The 25,227-nt window shown below is 39.2% G+C and overlaps 1 protein-coding gene across 1 annotated transcript in view; it reads left to right on the forward strand.

Moving 5' to 3' along the window:
- The window catches only part of DNAH17 (dynein axonemal heavy chain 17), a 258,405-nt gene that overhangs the window by 26,453 nt on the left and 206,725 nt on the right, over positions 1–25,227 (forward strand). Inside the window, exons 11-17 of the mRNA XM_036755900.1 lie at positions 3,250–3,518; positions 4,492–4,687; positions 6,250–6,396; positions 17,370–17,478; positions 20,430–20,533; positions 20,859–20,999; positions 23,755–23,898. Coding sequence (XP_036611795.1) covers positions 3,250–3,518; positions 4,492–4,687; positions 6,250–6,396; positions 17,370–17,478; positions 20,430–20,533; positions 20,859–20,999; positions 23,755–23,898 — 1,110 coding nt within the window. The remainder of the gene's footprint in view (positions 1–3,249; positions 3,519–4,491; positions 4,688–6,249; positions 6,397–17,369; positions 17,479–20,429; positions 20,534–20,858; positions 21,000–23,754; positions 23,899–25,227) is intronic.

Genomic DNA, 25,227 nt, shown 5'->3' on the forward strand with positions numbered 1-25,227 from the left:
TCTATTATTATTACTAAGTCTTCCTCTCACTTGTTTAGCTTTTCATTTTAGTATCTAGATGCTATGCCATTTATGTATATATGTATATACATATATATATATATATATATATATGTTAAGTATTGAAACTAACTTATTCTATGGTACCTTTTCAGCACAATGCAGTTGCCCTGTTTATCTCTTCTGGGTTTGTGTCTTTGGTATCCCTGGCATCATAATAGCTTTTTTATCTTTTTTTTTTTACTTGTTCTTCCAAACTTAATTCTTGACTTGCAACTTTGTGTTAGGGGTAGACTTCGCACATTTATGGTGGGTCAGTTTTTCTACTTACCAGACTCTGGTCTGCCTTATCTGGTGTCCTGCCTCTGGAGTCAGAGTGACAACACTGCTGGCCTATTGTCTGGCCCTGAGATCTTTTCTCTTGGTATAGAGCAGCATTACAGCCAGACCCTCAAAGTAGGAAATAACTCAAATCCTAGTGCAACCAAATGTGCAAAATATTTTACCTAATTTGTCATCTTAGACCTGAGATAGATCTCTGCCTAGCCAGGGACTATCCATTAAAAAAAAGACACTATCATCTCTACTTTGATTCAACCCAATTCAACCAACATTCATTATGTGCCTACTCTTTGCAAGGCACTGTACTGAGATACAGTGACAAAAAGAAGTGACAATAAGGAACGTTCCTTACCCTTAAGTAGTTTAGACTCTACTGAGGTTTGGATACAGCTTTTACAGTGAAGTAAATATAAGATCAAGAGAAAGAATAGGGATAATTAGGAGCATCAGGAAAAGCAGATGGCTTTTAATAAAAGGATTTGTTCTGTAAAACTTGGACTCAGTCTAAAGGCTGCACACAAGGACCTAGAAGGCCACATGTAGCCTCAAGGCCACAGGTTCCCCACTCCTTCTCTAGGACGTTAATGCTCTGAGACAAAACCCCATTCTCCACATGATAGTTACAACCCTACTTTGAAGTATCTAATATTGAGCTCTACTCTCAAGGGCACTTAGAAAATTATGTTGACTGCCTGATGTGGCTCTGCCCTGGAAACAATATGATATATCCCAGAATTTTGTTGATATTGACATTCCTTCCACTGGTGAAGATTATAGTCTATCCATGTCTTCTTCTCCTGTGTTATTTTTGTCGATATCTTATAATTCCTTCAAAGAGAATATAGAGCCAACACCCTTGGAGGCTTTTATTTGATAAATATTAATGCTAGTAAGTGCAACATTAATATCCCCTAATGCCAGCAAGTACAACATTAATAAGAAGCAAAAATTTAGAAATTACATTTAAAAATATACACACAATGTATCCTTCTCCTAGGAGAGGTCTAGAGAGTGACCCAAGGTGGGAGAGATTAAGAGAACTAGTAGAGCCTACATAAAGCAAAAGAGAAATGCTTTTAGGACGTAGTTATCATTTTTCAGAAAATGTTTGCAGCAAACTTTTCACTAAATGCAGATCCAGTTCTGACTTGTATTTGTAGGTTGGCGCCCTAAGGAGGCAACTAACTTCAAAGTTCAGAGTTCTTTGTGGACCCATACTCCTAAAACTTTAGTTCACAAGCTCCCATCAGTCTGCTTGCATTTAATACACAGAGAGTGGATATAATTAGCTAAAAGCAAAGATATTTCCTCAGATGGCATCATAAGAACAATTGCAGCAAAACATCTCTTCCAGAAACCTGGGTGAACTCTCCTACAGTTATTCATACCATCAGTGGGAAGAATGGGCTCATATACTCTTCCAGAGGTCTCTAGTAGAGATGCATATATGTAGGGAGCACCTAAATCCTGTTCAACTTGTAATTCTAATACTATAGGGTTCTTTCATTTCTGTAGTGTCCTCACACTGTTCCCCCTGGACATAGAAACTCTGCCTGACAAGCTACCCCCACAGTCTCCCTGGACCTGTTCCCTATAGAATGCAGTCTCTCCTCTTGTAAGTAGGATTCCTGGTGAGACACCATGGCAGATGAGAAGGGGAAGGAGTGATTCCCTCTCAAGGTCTGGGTTCTTCTTCCTTATGTAGTTCTTTCCCTGCCTCCAGAAGTCACATAATCCAGGACTATTTCCTGGTTCAACTCTTCACCTTAAAGAATGTTTCTCAATTTTTAAAGGTCCCTCAAGGGTATAGCTGATCCTTAGTCAGCCAAAGGATAGTTGTCTTCTAATTTCATCAGTTTTGATTGGAGCACTTCTTCACATCTTGCAAAATAGTTAACAAAGTATAAGTCCTTTTTATTTTTGAGACATTAACACCTTGTCAAGTCTGATACCCCTTATCTCCTGTTATTTCATCAGCTAGGCTGAGGAAAAATCAATTGATGAGAATTTTTCCTGATGAACCCCACCACACAGACACACACAGACACACAGACACATACACACACACACACAGCCTATACACACACAGGTTTTGCTGGCCCAGGTCGTCTTTCCATATTTCCTGGTGTCTTGAAAATGATACAGTTTAATGAAACTTACCAATCATAGTCTACACACCGTACTAATACTGCTCCTTAAAGAATTTTTTTCTTGTATTTTTCTTTGCCCGAGTCTGATTTCTTTAGTTGATACAGCATGGTATGGTTGAGAAAAGCACTGGATTTAGAATCAGAGGGCCTATGTTCAAATCCCAGCTTTCCTATTTACTAGCTATACAACATTGAGAAAGTCAGCTAATTTCTCTTTGGGTCTCAGTTTCTTCATCCGAAAACAAAAGACTGAACTAGATGACCTCTAGGGTCCTTTCCAGCTCTAAATCTGTGGTCTCCATTTTTTTCTAGACTCTAGATGTTAGGACCATTGCTGATTTGCATCTTATTCAAATATTTTAGAGCTAAAAATGCACGAGAGCCATCAAGGCATCAAAGCACAGAGTTCACATCCTAACTACCTCTATAACCTTAGACAAGTCACTTAACCTCTCTTGGTCTCAGCTTCATCATCTACAAAATGAGGGAATTGGATTAGATGATCTCCAAGGTTCTATTTAGTTGTAAAATCTATGATTCTATTGGAGAAAAGAAATGTGTGCAGGAGGGAGAATTTTATTTATCCACTCCACACATAAGAAAAGCTAAAATTAATGTCTGAAAAAGGGATCAAACAGTGTCTTGTGCAATGTATCCACGTGTCCTTCCTCAACAGCCACAGACCTAAGAATAGTGCTAGGTGAATAGAGAAACTAATGTCTTTTGGCTAAGCCAAAATCATCTCTTTACCTTGCAGCTATTACACATGTTTGGGGCACTGCTTGAACGGCCTCTGATACTGATAGAAGTGGTTCCCAGGTATACAGTCATGTTGAATATGTTTGATGCAGAATTGGATAATGCCAAGATTTTGTATGATGCCCAGATATTAGCTACAAAAGAAGGAGGTGGAGTCCCACCAATAAATAAAAACATGCCTCCCATTGCTGGACAATTGAAGTGGAGCTTGGAGCTCCAGGAAAGGCTAGAGGGACCAAAGAAGGACTTTAGACACATTGAACATCCGTAAGTCATGACTCCTTGGGCTAGAGGAGACATCAAGGTACAAGTGACTTATTTTTGGCCCTGGTTGTGAGGTGTGGGGACAGCATGGATAATTAATACCAGCAGATAGTCCCCAAACCTTAATTTCAGCCAAATTTTTCAGTTTCATCTTTTATAAAACCTTTATCTACCAGTGGTTTAGCCCCTTGGTGCTGGGGGCAGGGAGAGGGACTTAGATGTGTATTAAGAAGTCGTAGGTTTAAATGCTAGCTCTATTAAGTTATTACTTTTGTCCCCTTAGGTAAGTCACTTCCCTTCTTTTGGAGATAGGACTTAGTTATCCCTAAAAGTCCCTTTCAACTCTAAATCTATAATTCTGTGAGACAAATTTGAACACCTCTTTCCTCTGCCTCTTACTTTTAAGCAAATATTAGCAGATAGAGAAATGAGAATCAGTGGAGAGAATTCTGTTAAAGCACTGGTTGGATTGGTTGACCTCTGACGTTCCTTCTAACTCTTGAGATTTTATGGGTCTGTGACCCGAGGATAGCAACAAGAAGCCTGGAGAAATAAGGGCCATCCTGTATGATCCACAAACTGGATAATTGATTCCTGAAGGAATTGAGAGTTGATTGCCTCAGGATGTCATCTAGCGACCATGGTTTATATGTAGGTCAAAGAAGTTCTCTAGTTTAGAGCTTCTTAAACTGTGGGTCAATACCCCATATAGGGGGTTGCAAAATATTTGGCAATATTAAAAGGTTTCAGAATGACCAAAAATGAATTAAAAATGAAACACGTAATGAATCTGAGGTGTTTCTGGCAGCGCTTGCCTGTGTTGCATTACACTGCACCCTTGGTTCTGAACACAAGCATGTGCCCTATGCATTGTGCATGCGCTGGGGCCACGAAATGCTGACAAATGTTACGGAAATGTGAAAAGGGGTAGAAAAAGTGACTGGTTTTCTGCTTACTTGCAATTCTGATATAATAGGGTCATGTCCAGTGCAGAGGTTCAGGTGATCTATCAAAAATATGAGGAGATGATATCTTTACTTCAAAGCTACCGTCGATCTATTTACAAGCAGTGGATAGCAAGAGTCGACGAAGACTGCCACTTTAACCTAGGACAGCCCTTGATTCTGAGACATCCAGCCACAGGCCTCATCCAAGTGAACTTCAGCAAAGCGGTTGGTAGCTATCTTGCTGGGCTATATGGGGGATGAGTATAAGATTGCTCTGTAGGAGAAATAAGATTTTTATTATAGCTGGGGGGAGCTATTTTATGAGGACGTGTAAGATCCTGAAAATGAAAGTCTGTCTCTGCAATCAGAAGTCAGAGCACAAGTTTAGAAATATGGGTTACAAAATATCACAGTAGTGAAAACAGCTTCAAACTGTAAATTATGGTTAAATAAATAAGCAGGAAGCCTCTTCAATCTGAAAAAAAAATTTTTTCATGTTCCTGGACAGGTCAGCTAGGAGTTGTCCAAGAGAGCAGATGAGATGTGCTCAGAGGACTGAAAGACAACCTACAATGTTTGGAGGGGACATGGGAGAGGGGTAGTGGAGGAAGGATAGCAATAGTAGGTCTGAGCCCTTGGAAACTAGGTTCAGTGCTCTGGCTAGATTTAGAGCTGGAAGCAACCTTGGAGGCCCAGTATTCTATGCAGTACCCCATCTAGTTATCTCATAACAGAGTTTATCAGGTCTGATTTGAAGAGACAATGATGATACAGATGGCTCCTACGTTGGCCCCTTAGAGGCTTGAGGAGATAGGGAAGGGCTCCCTAAGCCACTACCAAAAAGAATGCCTCTCAATGAGGGTGGATGGGGAGGGAGGAAGGGAGAGAATGTGGAGCTCAAAGTTTTAAAAATGAATGTTAAAATTTGTTTTAACATGCAGCTGGAAAATAAGACATATAGGCCATGAGGTATAGAGATCTATCTTGCCTTACAGGAAAATGGAAGGGAAGGAGATAAGAGAAGTGGGGTGGGGGAGTAATAGAAGGGAGGGCAGATTGGGGGAAGGGGTAATCAGAATGCTCACTATCTTGGAGTGGGGGGAGGGGAGAGATGAAGAGATAACTTGGAACTCAAAATCTTGTGGAAGTGTTGAAAACTAAAAATAAATTAATTAAAAAAAGAAGTTGGTTCTCTTCTCAATTCAACACGTTAATGGGCTTCTCTATGGAATAGCTCAGGAGGGTTAGCCCCAAAAGTAAAGTGACTAAAACTCTAAAACTTCAGTGGTCCTTTAGAGTCACCCAGGGCCAACACATGGACTGTGGTTATAGGAGAACCTGGCCTATGAAAAGTCAATCTTACTTGGAAATTAAAAAGTAGTTAACTCTAAAAACTAGGTGTCTAAGATTATAGTAGTCCCAACTGTACAAGGGCTAACTGTCCTAGGTTGGCACAAGGCTTATGGGAGTAGGGTGGGGAGATTGGAATAGGCATGAGTACCCAAAACAGCAAATTGGTGAGTCATTGTTCGGTGACTTTTTTCTATAAAAGTTATTTGTAGTAGATTCTTTCATTTTTATTTACTTTCCTTATCATATTCCTGTTCTTTCTGAGTTAATTGAATTTGAGAACTTTTTATTTGCATTACTTGTTTTGGGGGTGGGGTAGGGGAGTAGGGAGAGCTGACCTTACGAAAATCTTACTTACTTGCCATCTTTTCTGAATTTAATTGCAGGATTATTTATATTTACAGCAGCTCTTTTCTCTGATGTTCTTTACCTTTCAGTTAGTGGCTGTTCTAAGAGAGGTGAAGTACTTGAACTTTCAGGAACAAAAAGAGATCCCAGGTAGTGCAGAGAGCCTTTTCTCCCAGAATGAAACCTTCCGGAAGTTTGTGGGCAACCTGGAGCTTATTGTTGGTTGGTATAATGAGGTAGGTGGTATTTTTGCAAAGTATCTGTTTTTGTCTTAGGTCATAACAACAATACATAAGATCCCCAAATGGAGCATTCTGGCATGGGGGGCACAGAGGTGGAGTGTCGCATTCAAGGAACAGCAAATTGGCCAGGCTAGCTGCATTACAGAGTGCATGGAGTAGGAAATAACGTAGGAAAGGGCCAGGTTGCAAAGGTTTTTTTAAAAGCCAAACGAAAGACTTTATATCTAATCTTGAATGTAATAGAGAGCCACTGAAGTGTGGAGGGAGCAACATGGAAATCTTTGGAGAGCATACATCTTCCTGTTTTGTGCCTCACCCAATGGTAAGGGTCATTTAACTGGGTTATTTCTATGGTTATATCTTCCGAGAAATCTTCAATGATTTCAGTATACCTGAAGCAGCTGGTGGCTCAGTGGATAGAACACTGGACCCAGAGTCAGGAAAACCTGAGTTCAAATCCAGCCTCAGACACTTCCTAGCTGTGTGACCCTAGGCAAGTCACTTAACCTCTGATTGCCTTTCAAACTGGATCCACTGGAGAAGGAAATGGCAAACCACTCCGGTATCTTTGCCAAGGAAACCCCAAAATGGGGTCATGAAGGGTCAGACACCACTGGAATGACAGAACAACAAACAATGACAAAATGGGAGATGACTTTTTTGTAAAAGGGCCTGTAAGTTGGTGTTTTGTTATATTGACTCAAGTGGTCGTTCATAATCGAACAAAAAGCATGAGGGGATCTTATGTTCTCTACATCCCTCAGTTAATTATGAAATAGAAAAGGTGTGGTCCCCTGTTGAACATTGTGAACGTCTGCTTGCTCTCTCCCAATACACCAAGGAAGTCCTTGATTGTGTATACACAACTCACAAAGGTTTTGTATGGATGGGAGAGAGGTGAACAGGGTGATAGATACTAATGTTCTCTAGGTCGCTTTTTTTCAGTATTAATAAGGTATGATTTGGTATATTCTTCTCCTACAGATACTTTTTATATACATCTCTCAGTGCTGTCATAATTGTATCACCTCCATCACAGATCTGCTCTGAACACCTGTGTTCTAATCAGGCTGCTTTTCCCATCTTTACTCTCTTTAGAGTCATTTCTATCTCCTCCATAGGTTTTTCTAGGATGGTGATGTTCAAGTCCGTAAGCGGTGGCTCTACTAGTCTTGATAAAGAAAACAGTTTGTTCAAAAAAAATTTTTTTTTGCAAATATTTTCTATTTTTCTTCTTTTTAGAGTACTCCTTCCATTTTCATCCTTGAACTCACTTGGGATGACTTTACTTATTTCAATATCCTGCCACGCTTTCTTTAAACTGGTTTTAGTCATCATCGTTTCTATTTGCTTTATGCATCAGTTCTGTCCCTAACCATCTGTCATTCTTCTTCATAAGATTTTTTTTTGCAGGGGGGAAGGCAGGGCAATTGGGGTTAAGTGACTTGCCCAAGGTCACACAGCTAGTAAGTATGTCAAGTGTCTGAGGCTGAATTTGAACTCAGGTCCTCCTGACTCCAGGGCCGGTGCTCTACTCACTGCACCACCTAGCTGCCCCTTCTTCATAAGATCTTACAAATGAGTTTATATTCTAACTGGGTATTATATTTGGTATTTGTCTCTCTCTACTGACAAATAAATGCAACCTTTGCTGCCTAAGATGTTTTGGGGTTCCTCTGGTCCCTTTGTTTTAAGCAATTTTCATTGGGTAAAATTATTTTGTAATTAGTATTAATGTCATTTCTTTTAATTTTCAATTACTCATTTAAATATTTCATTTATAGTTAAACATTTCAGTTATTTAAATATTTCAGTTATAATTATAGTTTTCAGCATAGTTATTTAAATATTTCAGTTATAGTATGCCATTTATTTTCTCTTTCTTCTTACTTTTTATTCATTTTAATCTTAGCTCTAATGAGTTAACATCCTGACTACACACATAGCTGACTCAAAGTTAACTCCCAAATTGATCAAACATCTTTTCCTGTCTTTAAAATAGAATAGAATGTTTTTCATTATTTACAGAGTTATTTGGTGCTAACAATGCCCTCTACCTACCAGTTAGTTTTAAAGAGTGTTCATGATATAGAGGAATGAGGTTCCTATGTAATCTATACATCTTTAGCCTCTCTCCTTCTTTCTGAATCATGCTTTTTCATACATTTCTCCCCATCCTCACCTTTTTCCCATCTTTGTGTAGAAATCACCAATGATCAGAGTGTATGTGGATTTGCTTTGGAACATCTTATGAAATTCTTCAAAAGATTTCTCAGCAATTGATGTTGGTGTCTAAGCCGCAATTATTTTCAGGGTAGTTTTTTGTAAGTGTTTATACCTGATAACCAGCTGTTCCAAGAAATAATGAAGTTCACCAACGAATGTTCACTCCATGACCTCCCTTCCTTACATCTCTAAAGAGTACCTGTGAGCCTTCCTTCTATTTAGCTGCAACTTCTGGTTTTGTTTATATCAAGAATGTCAAGATTGATATGATTCAGCTCCGGCAGCAACATATCCATTCATTGGCCATTGAACAAGAATCTCACACTTGGAGTACCAATAATCAAATTAAGCTGTACTGATGGCCTAAAAACTGTACGATTCTTAGCACTCTTTGCTGGAAAGAAGGGGTCATACGGTGCTCAGTATTATAGGAGTATAAGATTCTTGTGTATCAAGAAATATGTGTGTGTAGAAACTGTTTGTGTATGTAGGTATACACACGTGTGTATACTGTAGAGACACACGTGTATACCTATACATATATGTATATGTGTGCATATATCACCAAGTGATCAGCCTGCTCATGATTTGCCTGTCTATAGCAAGCTAGATTTTTCCTCAGAAAATAGGCTAGTTCTATTACAGAGGGCAAATTCTAAGCCTTTTCAGCATAGTTAGAATCTGATAGAGCCTAAGCTACCCTGGTATACCCTTTGAAGACACCATGAGGTATCTGATTATGGTATTGTGGAGGCAAAATAAATTCTAAAAGAAGTGCATTTGCTTTTAAAATTGGTGTTGCTCTGGGATGAAGGCAAGTTTGTCATAACATCTGATCTAGCATATAGGGGTATGGGGTATGGTTAATGATTGCAGAAATCTCTGAGGAGTTTTGACAAAATTCCTTGATATACTTATATTTTAATCCTACCCCATATATCACATTACCCAACCATGCCAGTAAATTGGTTTCTTTTTCCTGACTTTCTCCCTGGGATAAGGAAGTAGGAAAAGTGGTGCTGTGATGTCAAAGTCCTTCTCAGCAGCGTAATGGCAGAGTAAACCACCTATGGAGGCCACAGCCTCTCAAGACTTCTTGTCATGGCTGCATATGCCCTAAGTGCAAGTAAAGGTGCCTTATTCTTTCATTTTTGCTTTGTCTTTAGCTCCAAATTCTGGGACAAGGAATCCACCCGTATATTATTTGCCCTGGAAAAATAGATCACTCCTAAAAAATCATGAGATCAGGAGTGCTGACTACACATGACTCCCAAATAATATATATTACTCCTTAAAATTAGACCAAGTTTTTATGCTCTCTGAGAACTGTCATAATGTTGTGCCCTTTCCGGATGCGGCGCCTCTAGGTCTGCAAGGATGGACTTAATAGTCATCAACTCTTGCCAACTGTTGAGTAATTTCTTTCGGCTAGAGTTAGTTCACATGAATTGTTGACCACAGGCAGGCTAATAGTCTTGGCGTTTAGACCCTCCTCCTCCTTGATATGTTGCATGAGTAGGCACGTCTTCTCATATTTCATATCTCTTCTTTTGGGCCAGGCCTGTTCTTTGGAATTTTGAAACATTCACTTCTGAGGGTTTTTTGTGATTGTTCTTTATGTTTCTATTGTTGCAGACATGGTGTGTACTGGGTTTTTTTTAGCTCCATTTACTTCCCTCTGCATCAGTTCATGGAGATCTTTCCATGCTTCTCTGTATTCATCACAGTCATCATTTCTTACAACACAGCAACATTCCATTATATTCACATAAAACAGTTTGTTTAGTCATTCCCCAGTCGATGGGCATCTACCTTATTTCCAATTCTTTGCTATCACAAAAAGTGTTGCTCTAAAAATGTTGGTATATACATGGGGACTTTCTTCTCTCTTTTTTTCTGTAGGATGCCATGCAACCTTCCTCTCCATTGTTTCACACCTTCCCTTAGGTACTTTAAAGCATACGTGACTGACAGTACTGGCAAAGAGAAGGGTCTAGGCAGCTCCTGAGTATACAAAGTTTCTTGGTGGATTTGCTCCCTTTGGCACCAGCAAGGCCCACGAATGGACCTTGTTTCTTCCTGTTATGGCTCTGCTGCTATTCCAGCATCTCTCTCTGGTACTTGTTCCTTTGTAGGGGCCACATGGCTGCACAGGCCTCTCAAAGTTTATATGAAGCAAAGCATCTCTATCTTTCATCCCCAAAGGCTACATTAATCGTCCACGTCCCTAAAAATGCCTGAGAAAGATGTGAGGTGGAGCTGACCTGCATGGCTGATATGAAAGGCTATCATTCATACTCATTTTTTATTTGAATTAAATGATAAATCCCTTACAAATTCAGTTTAGCACAAATTCTGGCCCCTAAGACTCTTTAAGATATTTGAGACCATTTGAAGCAGATGTCGCATACGTGGCAACTAGGTGGAATAGTGGATACACAGTGGACCGGACCTGGAGTCAAGAAAACCTGAATGCAAAACTGGTCTCAGACACTTAATAGCTATGTGACCTTGAGTCAATCACTTCACCTGTCTGCCTCAGTTTCTGCCTCTGTAAAATGGGGATAATAACAACACCTACCTCCCAGCGTTATTGCAAGGATAAAATTAGATAATATTAGTAAAATACTTTGCAAACTTTGAAGAACTATATAAATACTAGCCAGTATTATTACTACCATGATTATTATTATCTTATTACATCCCTGGTACCTGATGCATACATTTCTCTCCTCCTTTCCTTGCCTCGGGTAACCAAAGTCTTATCTGGTTCTGTCTCCTTCTCACTTTGCATGTAATTGCTATGCTTTTAATGCATAATGAGGACTAGTCTCAAAATATTCTAGCAAAGCTTACACTCCTTTTTCTTCTTAAGTAGCCTGAGTGAATGCAGCTCCCTTGGGGGTAGAAATGCCAGTACACTCTCCCAAGGGAAATGGCCCCACCTGCCTCTTTCCCACCTCCACAATTTGGTTGTACTGCCTTCACTTTGAACACCCTTTCTCTCTAATCTGACTAGGGAAAATTTCAGGCAAGACCCCTAGGGACATGCATACTTTGGGACTTACTGAGAAATACAGTCCCTCCTGAGATGATTGGAATAATCCCACACTGAACCTACAGAGAATAAATTGAGGAATATAGTCAGAGTGCTTTCTCAGTCCTTAGACTAGTTAAGAACAGACTGTTGGGGGGAGGTAGGTCCAGCCTCAATGCCAGAAAGTAAGTAAGAACATTGTGGAAAGGTTTCCATCACCCAACTGCAAATAAAGTCAGTACTGCTGAGCTTCAAATACCTCAAAGGAAAGAAGTTGATATCTAAGGGAAAGCATTCAGCTGGGTTTGGGAAAATCCCAAATCTCATTCTCCTCCATCCCTCTTAAGTCTCTCCTGGTGTCCTGGCTTCTTCCTTGCTTCCTACAAACATCCAAATCTTGACCATACTTGGAAACTCCTCATTAGACCTATGACCCCTTAAATAAGCATCTGATAGTACTGCTCCTTTTCACAGCCAAACTTAGAAAAAGTTGTTATATTAATCCCACTTCTTGTCCTATCAATTTCCAACCCTTTATAGTCCGGCATCTGATCTAAACACGCTCTTCTAAGATACCAACATTCCCTTAACTGACAAATTTAATGACTTTTCTCAACTTTCCTCTTTCTTCTCTGTAGCATTTGGCACTGTTAACCACCCTGTCCTCCTAAAGTCTCTCTTCTCTGAGTTTTTGGCACACTCTTAGCTCTTCTCCTGTTTGTTCTTTTTTTTTCAGGGTTTATGGCCTATATTTCTTTTTTTTTCCACATTTTTTTAATTTAATATATTTAGTTTTCAGCATTGATTTTCACAAGAGTTTGAATTACAAATTTTCTCACCATTTCTACCCTCCCCCCACTCCAAGATGGCATATATTCTGGTTGCCCTGTTCCCCAGTCAGGCCTCCCTTCTGTCACCCCACTCCCCTCCCTTCCCCTTTTCCCTTTCTTTCTTGTAGGGCAAGATAAATTTCTATGCCCCATTGCCTGTGTATCTTATTTTCTAGTTGCATGCAAAAACTTTTTTTTTGTTTTTGAACATCTGTTTAAAACTTTGAGTTCCAAATTCTCTCCCCTCTTCCCTTCCCACCCACCCTCCCTAAGAAGTCAAGCAATTCAACATAGGCCATGTGTGTATCATTATGTAAAACCCTTCCCCAATACTCATGTTGTGAAAGACTCACTATATTTTGCTCCTTCCTAACCTATCCCCCTTTATTGAATTTTCTCCCTTGACCCTGTCCCCTTTTGAAAGTGTTTGTTTTTGATTACCTCTACCCCCATCTGCCCTCCCTTCTATCATCCCCCCCTTTTTTTATCTTCTTCTTCCTCCTCTTTTCCTGTGGGGTAAGTTACCCAATTGAGTATGTATGGTATTCCCTCCTCAGGTCAAATCTGATGAGAGCAAGATTTACTCATTCCCCCTCACCTGACTTCTCTTCCCTTCCTACAGAATTGCTTTTTCTTGCCACTTTTATGTGAGATAATTTACCCCATTCTATCTCTCCCTATCTCCCTCTCTCACTATATTCCTCTCTCATCCCTTAATTTTATTTTATTTCTTTTAGATATCTTCCCTTCATCTTCAACTCTCCTTGTGCCCACTCTCTCTCTCTCTCTCTCTCTCTCTGTATATATATATATGTATATATATGTATAATATATACACACACATACATATATACATACATATGCACTCACATATACATATATATACATAAACATATATACATATACATATATATATGTGCATATTCCCTTCAGCTACCCTAATACTGAGGTCTCATGAATCATACATGTCATCTTTCCATGTAGGAATGTAAACAAAACAGTTCAACTTTAGTAAGTCCCTTGCAATTTCTTTTTCTTGATTACCTTTTCATGCTTCTCTTGATTCTTGTGTTTGAAAGTCAAATTTTCTATTCAACTCTGGTCTTTTCACTGAGAAAGCTTGAAAGTCCTCTATTTTATTGAAAGTCCATATTTTGCCTTGGATCCTCCTGTCTGTTTTAACCTTTCTCCTCAAATCTCTTTTCTCTTTCCCTATCGCACACCTAAGTGGGGCTATATCTCAAGATATATTGACCTCTCTTTTTTTTCGTCTCTCTATATACTGTCACGTGGTGACCTCACCAATTCCTATGCATTGAATGATCATCTTTATGTAAATGAATTCCAGATCTATTTATATAGTCCCATATCTCTCCTAGGCTCTGGTCCTTCATCACCAACTGGCCTATTGGATATTTCAGCCTTAGTGCCCTATAGACATCTCAAACTCAACACATACAAAGTATGTCTCTTTTGATGCTACTATGATTCTTCCAGTTTCTGAGGCTTACAACCTCAGCATTATCCTTGACTCTTCCCTCTTTCTACGTATCCATTCAGTTGCCAAATCTTATTGTTTCTTCCTCCATAGTATGTCTTGCAAATGATCTCTTCTATCTCTTCACATGGCCTCCATCCTAGATCAGACCCTCATCACCTAGGCTCCCAATTGGTCTCCCTGTCTTGTTTCTTTTCTCTCCAATCCTATCCTTGCAAAAATGTGCCAAAGTCACATTCTTACTACTCTTCACACATGAGACTTTACTTCTCATCTCTGTGCTTTTGCACTGGCTGTCCTCTAGGTTGAAATGCACTTCCATCTTAGTTCCACTTTTAAAAAATCCTTATTTTTTCTTCCAAACTCAATTGAAGCATTGCAGTTAATATGAAACTTTTTCTGATTCCCCCAGGTCCTCCTAGATCCCCCTAGGTCCTCCCTTCCAAAGCTATCTTTTATATTTTATGTCTATATTCTCTTGATACTTATTTATGTACAAGGTGTCTCACCTGTTAGAATGTAGTTCCTTGAAGGCCAGAACTGCACCATTTTTGTTGTGTTCCCAGTACCTCTTACAATGCCTGGTGTATATAGTGAGAAAAATGATTATTTCTCTCTTATATTAATAATCAATTATTGATCCAGAACCAGAATTTTTCCTGTAGGTTGTTCAGTCTCTGAAGGACATCGTGGGTTACATGCCTTTCAGTCTTCAGTGGGAGACTCCACCCAACTAGAGAGCCTTACAAAGAATTTAATCTAGTCTGAGTGAAACCTGGCTCATTGTGTTCTAGAAAGAGAGGTCTGAGTGATCAAAGTCATGTCCTATAGCTCCTCATTAGAATAGGTTCACCTCGAATTATAATATTCATTCCCATTATTTGTTAACCAATCAAAGTTGATTGCTACCCCAAGGAACATCTACTCATCCAAGGGCATATAAGCATTGAGTAGATTCCATGAGAGGGCTTTGCTATTCCAGAATTCCTCTGACCCCTTTTATTAATTATCTGCTAGCATGATTAATAAAATGATTATCCAGAAACTATGTGTCTCAGACTTATCTGTCACAATAGTAAGTACTTAATGAATGCTTATTAATTGTTTACATGGTGGTTTGGGGGTAACTGAAATCCTTGCTCTTGGATGAGTCACTAAATGTATATATAGAGAACAATAACCGGTGGAGGGGGGATGGCTTTACTAAAGAGGAATCTTGGGTGTGGCATTTCATTGTTAGGATTGTAAACTTTTCAGGGAAAAATTTACAAATTCTTCGCCAGACTAGAAGAGGAATGTCATGCTTCCCCTATAACTACAGTTAAAGAGTTGACAAATGGCACAATGTCCAGTTGCTGGTGAGGAAATGCAGCGGGCTTTGGGAGAGCTGCATGAATGACCTGGATTTGGTGAAATAAAACCTCATGGGGGCAGTGCCATGCCCAGACAACCTGAGTATAAGAGAATTCTTCACATTGTAACTATAAATTGCCCTAGGAAATAGACTTTATAATATCTAATGGGACTCTGGGTGACTGCAGTTTACTTGTGGAAGAATATTTTTGTTGTTTCTCCTGTAACCTCAGGGCCCAATCCCAAACTCTGCTGATTTGGGCTGGAAAAATGACTTGTGATTTTCTTTTCCTTGGATTTCCTGAATGAGATTCAGTCTGGTGTGTTTCCTAGATCTGTTCAGAGGAGTTGGGGGTGGGGCGGGGGGAGTGTAGGGGAAGGAACTCACTGTACATTTTCCTGCTACTTGGCTGTCTTTGCTTTGCCCTTCTTTACTTTCCGTAAAATATTTGGTCCGTTATGACCAGCATGGTCATAAGGGTCATAATAGTGTCAACCTAATGTGTTTCAGATTCCTGGGTCAAAGCACAAGCCCAAAATACTTTGATTTCCACAAAGTAACCTGGGTCCTCTGTGTCATGGGCACCTCTGACCTGTTAGCTTTAAATTTCACTGTCCTTTAATCTCCTTGTCAACCAGTAGCTAAGCTATAAACCAATAACTCTACCAGGGAAGCCAATATTTAAATTTGTGATTTCTCTAGATTGAAGGAATCATTTTGTATAGCAGATATCTTCTGTTCTTAAGTTACTAGGTTGGTAACTCCTTCCTGATGAGGACAGTGTTGGAAACTGTTTTTATAAAGCAAAGTCTTGCAAATTAGGTCACATTTTAAATAAATCAGAAGAATTCATTATTTTGGACAAAAATCTTTTCAAAAAGTGTCTATGACTCATTTTATCGGCTTCATAAATTATTAATTGATCAGTCCTATAAATCCAGGTTTTCCTACATCAGATTTACTTTAAAATGAGTTTTCTGGTTTCCTTGAAAGTGGGATATGCCTATATTATATTGAACACTCTGTATTCTGCTTATGGTCTGAAGTAAACTTGGTCTTTCTGCTTTTTGCTGCTCAGTGTTGGGCAGATAGCTAATCAGGCAGAGGTTTGGGATTGAGCATAAAAGATGTCAAATGCGTGAGGGGGCTAAGTTTGGGGTTTTGAGTATGCTGGGTCTATGTATCTGAATATGTCTTTGGTTTAATATTTTACTGCATTACAAAGCTAAATACCAAAGTTTTTAATTGTGTGCTGCATTTATATTATTTGTAATTATGATTATCTTTATTCCCCATTAGCAAAGATAATTGAGAGTTTATAGGATCATGGATTATAGCTATGGAGCATCTAGAGTGACAGAGCTGGAGTCAGAAAGACTCCTCTTCCAGAGTTCAAATCTGGCCTCAAATCAGACTTATTAGCTGTAGCTGTGTGACCCAAGTCATTTAACCCTGTTTGCCTCAGCTTCCTCATCTGTAAAATGAGTTGGAGAAGGAAATGGCAAACCACTCCAGTATATTTGCCAAGAAAATCCCAAATGAGTTCACAAAGAATTGGATATAACTAAAAAAATAACTGAAGAATAAAGGACAAGATTATCACTAGACAGGACATGAGATGTAGCTAGTCAAAACTCTCTCATTTTACAGAGGAGGAAACTGAGAGCCAAATGGGCTAACAGGCTTACCCAAAGTCACATAAGGTTAAAAGCTGGTAGAGCCCATATTTGAACCAAACTCTTCTGACTCCAAATCTAAAGGAAATATCTCCTGCTGGATTTCATGCTGCCTCCCTTGATTTTATGTAAATGTTCAATAATAAAATGGTTCCCAAAATGTATTAAGATAAAATGGGTATCTCTTGGGATATGTGATCACAATTAATTCCTGATTGAATGAGGATTTATTTCAAGTGTTCAGGCTGATACCGAGTGATAATGTATAAGTACTTACCAAAAATAATTTTTTTTAAATTATGAGGTTGGATTTTAGAGATGGGCCTGAAATGCCTTTGTTTTGCAGATAAAGACCACTGTTCTAAAAGTAGAATTTCCACTGGTCAAGGCAGAATTAGAAGCAATTGACGTGAAGTTACAGAAAGCTGAAACAACGTTGTTTTGGAATGGCGAAGGTATGAAGGCAATGGTTTCACATTTAGTAGAATTTGACATTCACCACTTCTATCATTAATACTGTACATCCTAAAGAACCCATTGGTTTTTGTTTTCCAACAAAAACCAGAAATAACAACCTTGCTTTCAGAACTCAATTTCAGAAAAGACATGGTAGGTGGGGTGTGTGGTGACGGGGAAAGGGGAAAGGTTCCATATTAATGGAACACCAGGATTATAAGTTGCCATGTCGTGGAGCTAGTGTTGGACCAGCAAAGGACCATGAGGCATGGGAATAGCATGGGGGAAACAAGCATGGGCCTTACCTACAAACACTCTAGGGTAGAGCCCCATTGGCCATTACCCATGGACTTGCCCTATTTACAACTCTATTCTCTTTTACACCTGATAAAATGATTACTTAGATTTTTCTTCTGGGATTCTTAGTGGCAATGGCTTCGAAAGCTAAAGACAATCCTACACAGCCATCCAGTTTAAAAAGAAACAAAACTTGTTTAATGTAATGCTGCATTAAGGAATAGGGACCTTCTCTTTTTAAAGGGACGTTATTTACCTTCTGATCTCATCAGACTATGCAGCCAGGCAATCAGTAATCAGGTGGTGGGGAAAACGTGGGCCCAGTGCTTGGTAAAAACTTTTGTATGATAGTAATGGCATTCTCTGGTTTACATAGCAAGGTGCCCTCTACTTTTTGTCCCTGACCCTAAGGCATTTTATTTTTCATATCCTGATGGGTCACTGCTCATTTTGAAGCCTTGAGAGTTGCTCAACATTGTCCTCTGCTGTCCTCTGTATAGAAACAGGATGTTACTGGCTCACTATGATTCATTCATATGCTGGGAGTGGCCTTTCCATTAGCCAAGATGGGTTTTGCTGAGCCATCATTCTCACTATTTTCTCTCTGAGAAAGGCATGTGCTTGTGTAGAACCTTGAGGAGTTTCAGCCCTTAATGTGGGTTTCATCTGTGCTATGCTCTAAACAGTGGGACTGTTTTTTGTGGCATTCTTGTCCTTATCGAGGTTCCAAAAAGGCTTCAGCTTGCTACACTAGGTGGCATAGTGGATAGAGCACTGGGCACGGAGTCAGGAAGACTTGAGTTAAAATCTGACATGAGACTTTTATTAGCTGGATGACCCTGGGCAAGTCACTTAACTTCTGTTTGCCTCAAATTCGCAAAAGCACTTACCTCTCAAGGTTGTTGTAGGGATTAAATGAGATAATAATTGTAAAGCGAATTGATTCTTTTGTGAAGGCAAAGTAGGCCATCTTACTTAGCCTTTAACTACCAAATAAGTGTTGCCTCAAACAAACTGAGACCTGGAAAAGACCTTTGCTTAAAAAGGCCAAAACCTCCCACTCTCTGGGGCGATCACCAGTCATCTTGACCTATGTCTTGTCACTGGACTCTGATGACTCTGGAGGAGAAAGTGGGGCACAGCTCTGCCTCACTCAAATCCAGTTTACTTGCGAGTCATCATATCACCCTCCTAACATCATCGGTCTTTTTTGAGAACAAAGGATGAACAACCACAAACAATTGTAAAGTGCTTAGTATGGTGCCTGGAACACAGTAAGTGCTATATAAACGTTAGCTATTAATCATTATCATACAGAGTCATAGAATATTGGAGCTAGAAAGAGGAAGACACTTGTCCAGTCTTTCCCCACACATGACACCCTATTTGTCTCCATACCTAAAATGCACTTCCTTCTCACCTCGGCATCTTAGAATTCGTAACATCCCTCAGGTTTCAGTTCAAGTGCTATTAGACACATGAGGTCTTTCCTGATCCCCTCAAATGTTAGTGTTCTCCCACCTGAAATTTATATTTACTTTTTATATACTTAGTATTTACATATTCATTTACGGTTTGTAAATCCTCCATCTACCCTCAGTATGATGTAAATGCCTTGAGGGGACTGTTTGATTTTTGTTTTTATACCCCTGGCACCTAGTACACAGTGCTTCACCCACAGTAGATATATAACACCCCTACTCAAAGACAGCTTGTGAAGGTTCCCTGTGATGCTGTATAAACAGAAGGAGACATGACTTCTGATTGGCTGAAACACCTCAAAGACCACTTGCTTTTCTCCTCCTTTGAGGTCTCTCCTCAGCACAGCAGGGCTATGGGGCTGTCCAGGGAATTGTTAGAAACTACCTGTGGGCAGAAATGTTAGATATATTTCATCCTTGTTGAATTAAATTAAGTGGAATTGAAGTGAATAGCTTAGTACAATGTCCTCATTTTATCAACCAATCAACAAGCATTTATTAGTATCTTTTATATGCCAGGCACTGTGCTAGGTCCCCAAAGTAAAAAGACAAAAATCCCCTCAAACAATACACACACATACATACATACATACATACTACACACATAGAACATAATATGTTACATATTATATATACATATATATTTAGCTATAGATTAAAGTATCTTATTTGTTACATATATTATTGTATATATATTTTATAAGATGCATCTAATGTATCATATACTTACATTATTTAACATATGATATACATTAAATATATTGTGTTGTATCATATCATATACATGATACATAATTTACCCATGTAACTCCCCTTATGTAATAATAAAAATATATTTTATATTAAATGTATTTTATTATATAGTATATTTAACGTAATGTATTATATTAAATGATGTGTGTATATTTAGGTACACATATTACATATACATAATATATGTGTATGGCTTTTCCTGACTCAGTTGTTAATCATCTTGGACGTAGCTCCCAGTCAAAGGGACAGGCTGGAAGTGGTCCTTTAGCGAAGGGTTTATGCTCTCTCTTCAGTTAAATATTTCCTGTCTCCAAAAAAATCAACAAGGCTGCCTTTGACACATTTTGTCATACCCCCATTTCTGGAAATTTTTACAGAAAAGGAAACTGATTCTATGACTATTTTAACTTTATTTTTAGGTGTGTTTCAATACATTCAAGAGATGAGAGAAATCCTATATGACTTAGAGACCAGGATCCAGAAAACAAAGCAAAACGTGGAAGGAATTGTTCAGATTATGAACGTGAGTCCATTACAAGATGCTTGAGAAAGGTAAGGATAGAGAGCCAGGGAAAAAGCTGAATACAATAGCTAGAATACAACAGTGCATGTCCAGTAATGGGAACTTTAAATTTAAAGAACACATGAAGAATCTCCACATTACAAAAAGGCAAGGGAACACACTGAGCAAATACCATTTACTGCTCTCGGTCTCTACGATTGTGAAACTGGGTTTCTTATGGACAGTGGAAGTTCTCTCTCTAAAGTGTCTTTTCCAAAGTGTCTCTCTCCAAAGTGTCTTTTTCTTATCAATGAGTTGCTGAACTGTTCTAACCTTTTCCTTTCAGGATTGGTCGGCCAACCCCATGTTTGAAAGAAAGGACAACAAAAAAGAAACCCTTTTAGACTTGGACGGAAGGGTGAACAACCTCAACAAACGCTATACAGCAGTCAAAGAAGCTGGAGTGAAGATTCAGGCCATGGTTGCAGTAAGGAAGCTAGAGAAATGCTTGGGAGGACTCCTGATTTCTGTACAGGAGAGGGAGAAGCCAAGATAGACATAATGATATCATAGGACCAAAGATTTAGAGTGGTGGAGGACTTGAGAGACTATCTAAGCCAATCACCCACTTTTTACAAGAGGGGAACCTGAAGCCTAGGGAGTGAACTGATTTGTCTTAGGTCACACAGGTAGTAAGTGGAAAAGGCAGCATTTCAACTTAGGTCCATCCAAAACCAGTGCTGTCATTAAATGAGCTGTCATTCAAATCACTCAGTAAAATTTTTTAATTAACAATAACTATCTTATAAGATTTTAGATCTAAAGGTGGAAGGGAGTTTAGATGCAATGGCATCTAATCCAATCTCTCCATTTTACAGATGGGGAAACCAAGGCCTAGAGAGGTTAAGTAACTTGTCTGAAGTCACACAGGTGGTAAGCATCAAAGGCAGGATTTGAACCCAAGTCCTCAAGCAGTGGATAGAGTACCAGGTCTGGAGTCAGGAAGATTCCTCTTTGTGAGTCCAAGTCTGGCCTCAGACACTTACTGGCTGTATGACCCTGGATAAGTCACTCAACCCTGTTTGCCTCAGTTTCCTCATCTGTAAAATGAGCTGGAGAAGGAAATGGCAAACCACTCCACTATCCTTGCCAAGAAAATCCTAGATGGGGTCATGAAGACAACTGAAAAATGACTCAACAACAAACCTCAATTCCCAAGGGCACAACACTGCCCCAATTTTGAGCTTTAATTCAAATCACTCAGTAAGCTTATTTTTAAAAATCACCAATTGTCACGAAAGCTCAAGTTAGCATGTTGTCAAATCTTAAAAATAGTAAATCATCCTCATTTGCCATTGAAGCCATCCTGCTGATTGTTCATTGGTGGGCCTATTTCCCTGCAGCCTCTCCAATAATTATCATTTTGCTTTTTTTTTTAATCATCTTGGCTAATCTGACAAGTGTGAGGTAAAACCTCAGAGTTGTTTTAATTTGTGTTTCTTTTATAATTAGTGATTTGGAATCTTTTACATGGTTGTCAACTACTTGCCTATATTTGTATCAATTCCCTACATATCTTGGACATCGGATAAATTTGCTGCCAAGACATTTGTTTCCATTTAAATGCTTCCCTTCTAATTCTAACTGCATTGATTTTGTTTGAGCAAAAACAAGTTTCCTCATTTGCAAAAAATAGAGGTTGAACCTCTAAAGTTCTGTATCCAGATGCCGCATTGAGCAACCAAACATCTTGGGACTTTTCATGGCTTTCTGTGTAGAGGTCATGCCACAGTGCTTACATTTGAACTGCAGTGGTATTTTTGAACATAATGATGAGTGTGTGGGGTTTTCCACTATTGTGTAAAACGAGAAAATTTCCTGTAGGCCTCAAGACATTCCTTGGGATTTTTCATCCTGAAGCAGAAACAACCTCCACCCCACCTAAAAAAAAAAGGTTTTTTATTTTACTTCAGAAATCTCGTAATCCTGAACAGTGTAGGCATTAGCTCCAGAAGGTACTGCCGAAAATGTTAGGTGGGGGCTCCATTCCATATTGTCATGGATTCATGAGGAGGGCAACCCAAGGCATAGAAAATGTCATGGAAGATTAGAGCAGGCGGTAAATTCAGAGCACAGGTCCCAGCAGGGGACAACATACTGAGGCAGAGACATATCATCAAGGCAAGTAGGAAGACCCTGCGTGACTGGAAGGGTGTGTGGTGTGGGCAGGGAAAAGGCGAAATGACACCAAAGGAACCGTCAGAAGGCAGGAAAGGGAAGTCAGAAGGCAATGAAGCAACAGAGTTTCATCTGTTTCCTCATCTTGCAGAGAGCAGCCCTACTTACGGTGACCCTCGGTACCTTGATCACTGTATGTGCACAGACATGCATTTATATATGTGTGTATGCACATACACAAACATATAGGTTGTGTGTATATACATATATCTATGCGTGTATATATATATGTATATATATGGAGAGAGAAAGATCAAAGGAGGGAAAGAAAGGGAGAGGAGGAGGTGGGGATGGGGAGAGACAGAGAGCAGCAAGCAAGCCTTTACCAAGTACTGGGGATACAAATACAAGCACACAGGCCCTGCCTTCAAGGAGCTTACATTCTATAGGGGGAATTCAACCTAAAGAGGAGAGTGAGCGGGCCCTGAACCCCTTGTAAAATGGAGGTCCAAGCTAGAGTTACCATTCAGAAAGTTACTATTCAGATAATACAGTTACTATTCAGAAAAATATACCTGAGAATGGAGGCTTCTCCAGGGTGAGAAGGCTGCTGGAGAGGAGGTAGAAGAAGTAGGGAAGTCTGGAGAACAAATGGAGCTAGGAATAATATAGGGCTTACTGGTAGTACAGAAACTATTTTGGATACAAGACAACCTTGAAGCCATTCTTGCTTTGGCTTCAAACAAAGCCGCTGTTATGCATTAATAGAGTCCTGGGTAATCCCCTCAGCCAGGCAACTGATAGAGGGCTGTGGGGTTTTATGCTAAAGCAGACAAAGTAAACTCAGTGCTCCAATTTAAAGTAAGCTCTGACTCCAACTGTGTAGGAATACTGTAATCATAAGGTCAGATAAGGCCAAACACAGGGGTTGGCAGAAATCCTTTGGAGTTAAGGCCTATACTCCTGGTATAGTCACTCAGAACCGTTGCTCTGTCTATCTACATGTCTCTCTCTCCCCTAAATAAAAATGATGATTTAATAACTTAGATAAATTCCTTTCCCAGGAAAATGCAGAATTATTTCGAGCTGACACAACAACTGAACCTTGGAAGGAATACGTAGATTATATTGATGTTATGGTCTTAGAAGGATTTGAGCAATTTATTCGAAAATCTCTACAATATTTTCTGAGTAACATGGTGACAGAAGTAAGTTTTGAAAATGTCCTTTTGTTTAAGAGGAGATGTTAATGATAGATTTATCAAAAATTGGCCTTAACAAAAATTGTTTCTAGAATACCTAAACCCAATGGTGCGTTAAGACCCTCTGGGGCCCCTAGACAACTCTGTGGCCCTCTCTCTGCCTCCCACCACTACATGGTCAGTGAGGTTGAGCACTCTCTGATTCCTAGAGTTAGAATTAGCTAGAGTCTCAGAGAGGTCAAGGCAATTAGACGTTAGTAATTGCCCTTCTTTTCCATTTTTCTGTTAATCTTGGCTCCGATAAACATTAAGCAGGTTCCACATCACCCTCTTAGTTATGCTCCTAAAGTCCTGAATATTTAATCCTCTCACTTTTTGTTTAGAAGTTTAATGGTGTAAACTGCAGATTTGGTTCCTGTATTTCTATTTTGGTGCCTTTTAGGGTAGGAAAGTTAAAGTGATATGGTTTGAAAAGGGAAGGATCTCTGAGTCAAGGGTCCCTCCTCTTCCTCTTCCACTCCCTCTTGTTTTAGGGATTGTTAAGCACATGGAAACCTCCAGGCATGGACCTAGTGGACTAATTGGATAATCTGGTACTGATCATCAGGGAATGCTTTCAGAAATCAGGATAAATAAAAGAAAAGACAACTATCTCTCACTCCTTTAATTGAAGTGGAAGTTACTTAAGCAATGTTCTCTATTACTTTGGAAACAGCTACTTAGCTGCTTACATAAGCATAAAAACTATGTCAAACAATTAGAAAAGAAAGCTAAATTCTAAGCTTAGGTTCTGTTTCATTGGGAAGAGAGAACTAGTAAACACTGTGTTTCACCACATTATTGTTGCAGAATTTATGACAAAATTTGTCCAAAAAAGTGGGGTGCGACCACTATGTGAAGCCTTTAAAATTGTGCCGATGTTACTTAAAAATCATTTATTACTAAACTGTCTTTGGTGCAAGTTTAGGATGTGTGGAATACTCGTGAATATACATTAAAGTTGAATACTGACAGCTCACGTGGGCTGAGGATTCTAGGCTCAGGGCTCGAAATGCCTGAGAGATAAATGCATATACATATGCTGCTGGGAATACCTCGCTGCTCTGTTTACTTTTTTAAGTGGGCGTGAGGAACAGAATTATGCCATGTGGTGATTACTCAATGAAAGGTTATAAACCAATTTTTGGACTGAAAAAAAAAAGAGTGCGACGATTATGCAGTGAAATATGATATCTCTAGTCTTCAGTTATGACTGATGCCATTCATGTGTGCTTTCTGCTTTGAAGATAAATACACTAGAGAATGCTGTGAAAAGGGAAATACAATTGACTCTCA

This window comes from Trichosurus vulpecula, chromosome 4, assembly GCF_011100635.1.
Source record: "Trichosurus vulpecula isolate mTriVul1 chromosome 4, mTriVul1.pri, whole genome shotgun sequence".
NCBI lineage: Eukaryota > Metazoa > Chordata > Mammalia > Diprotodontia > Phalangeridae > Trichosurus > Trichosurus vulpecula.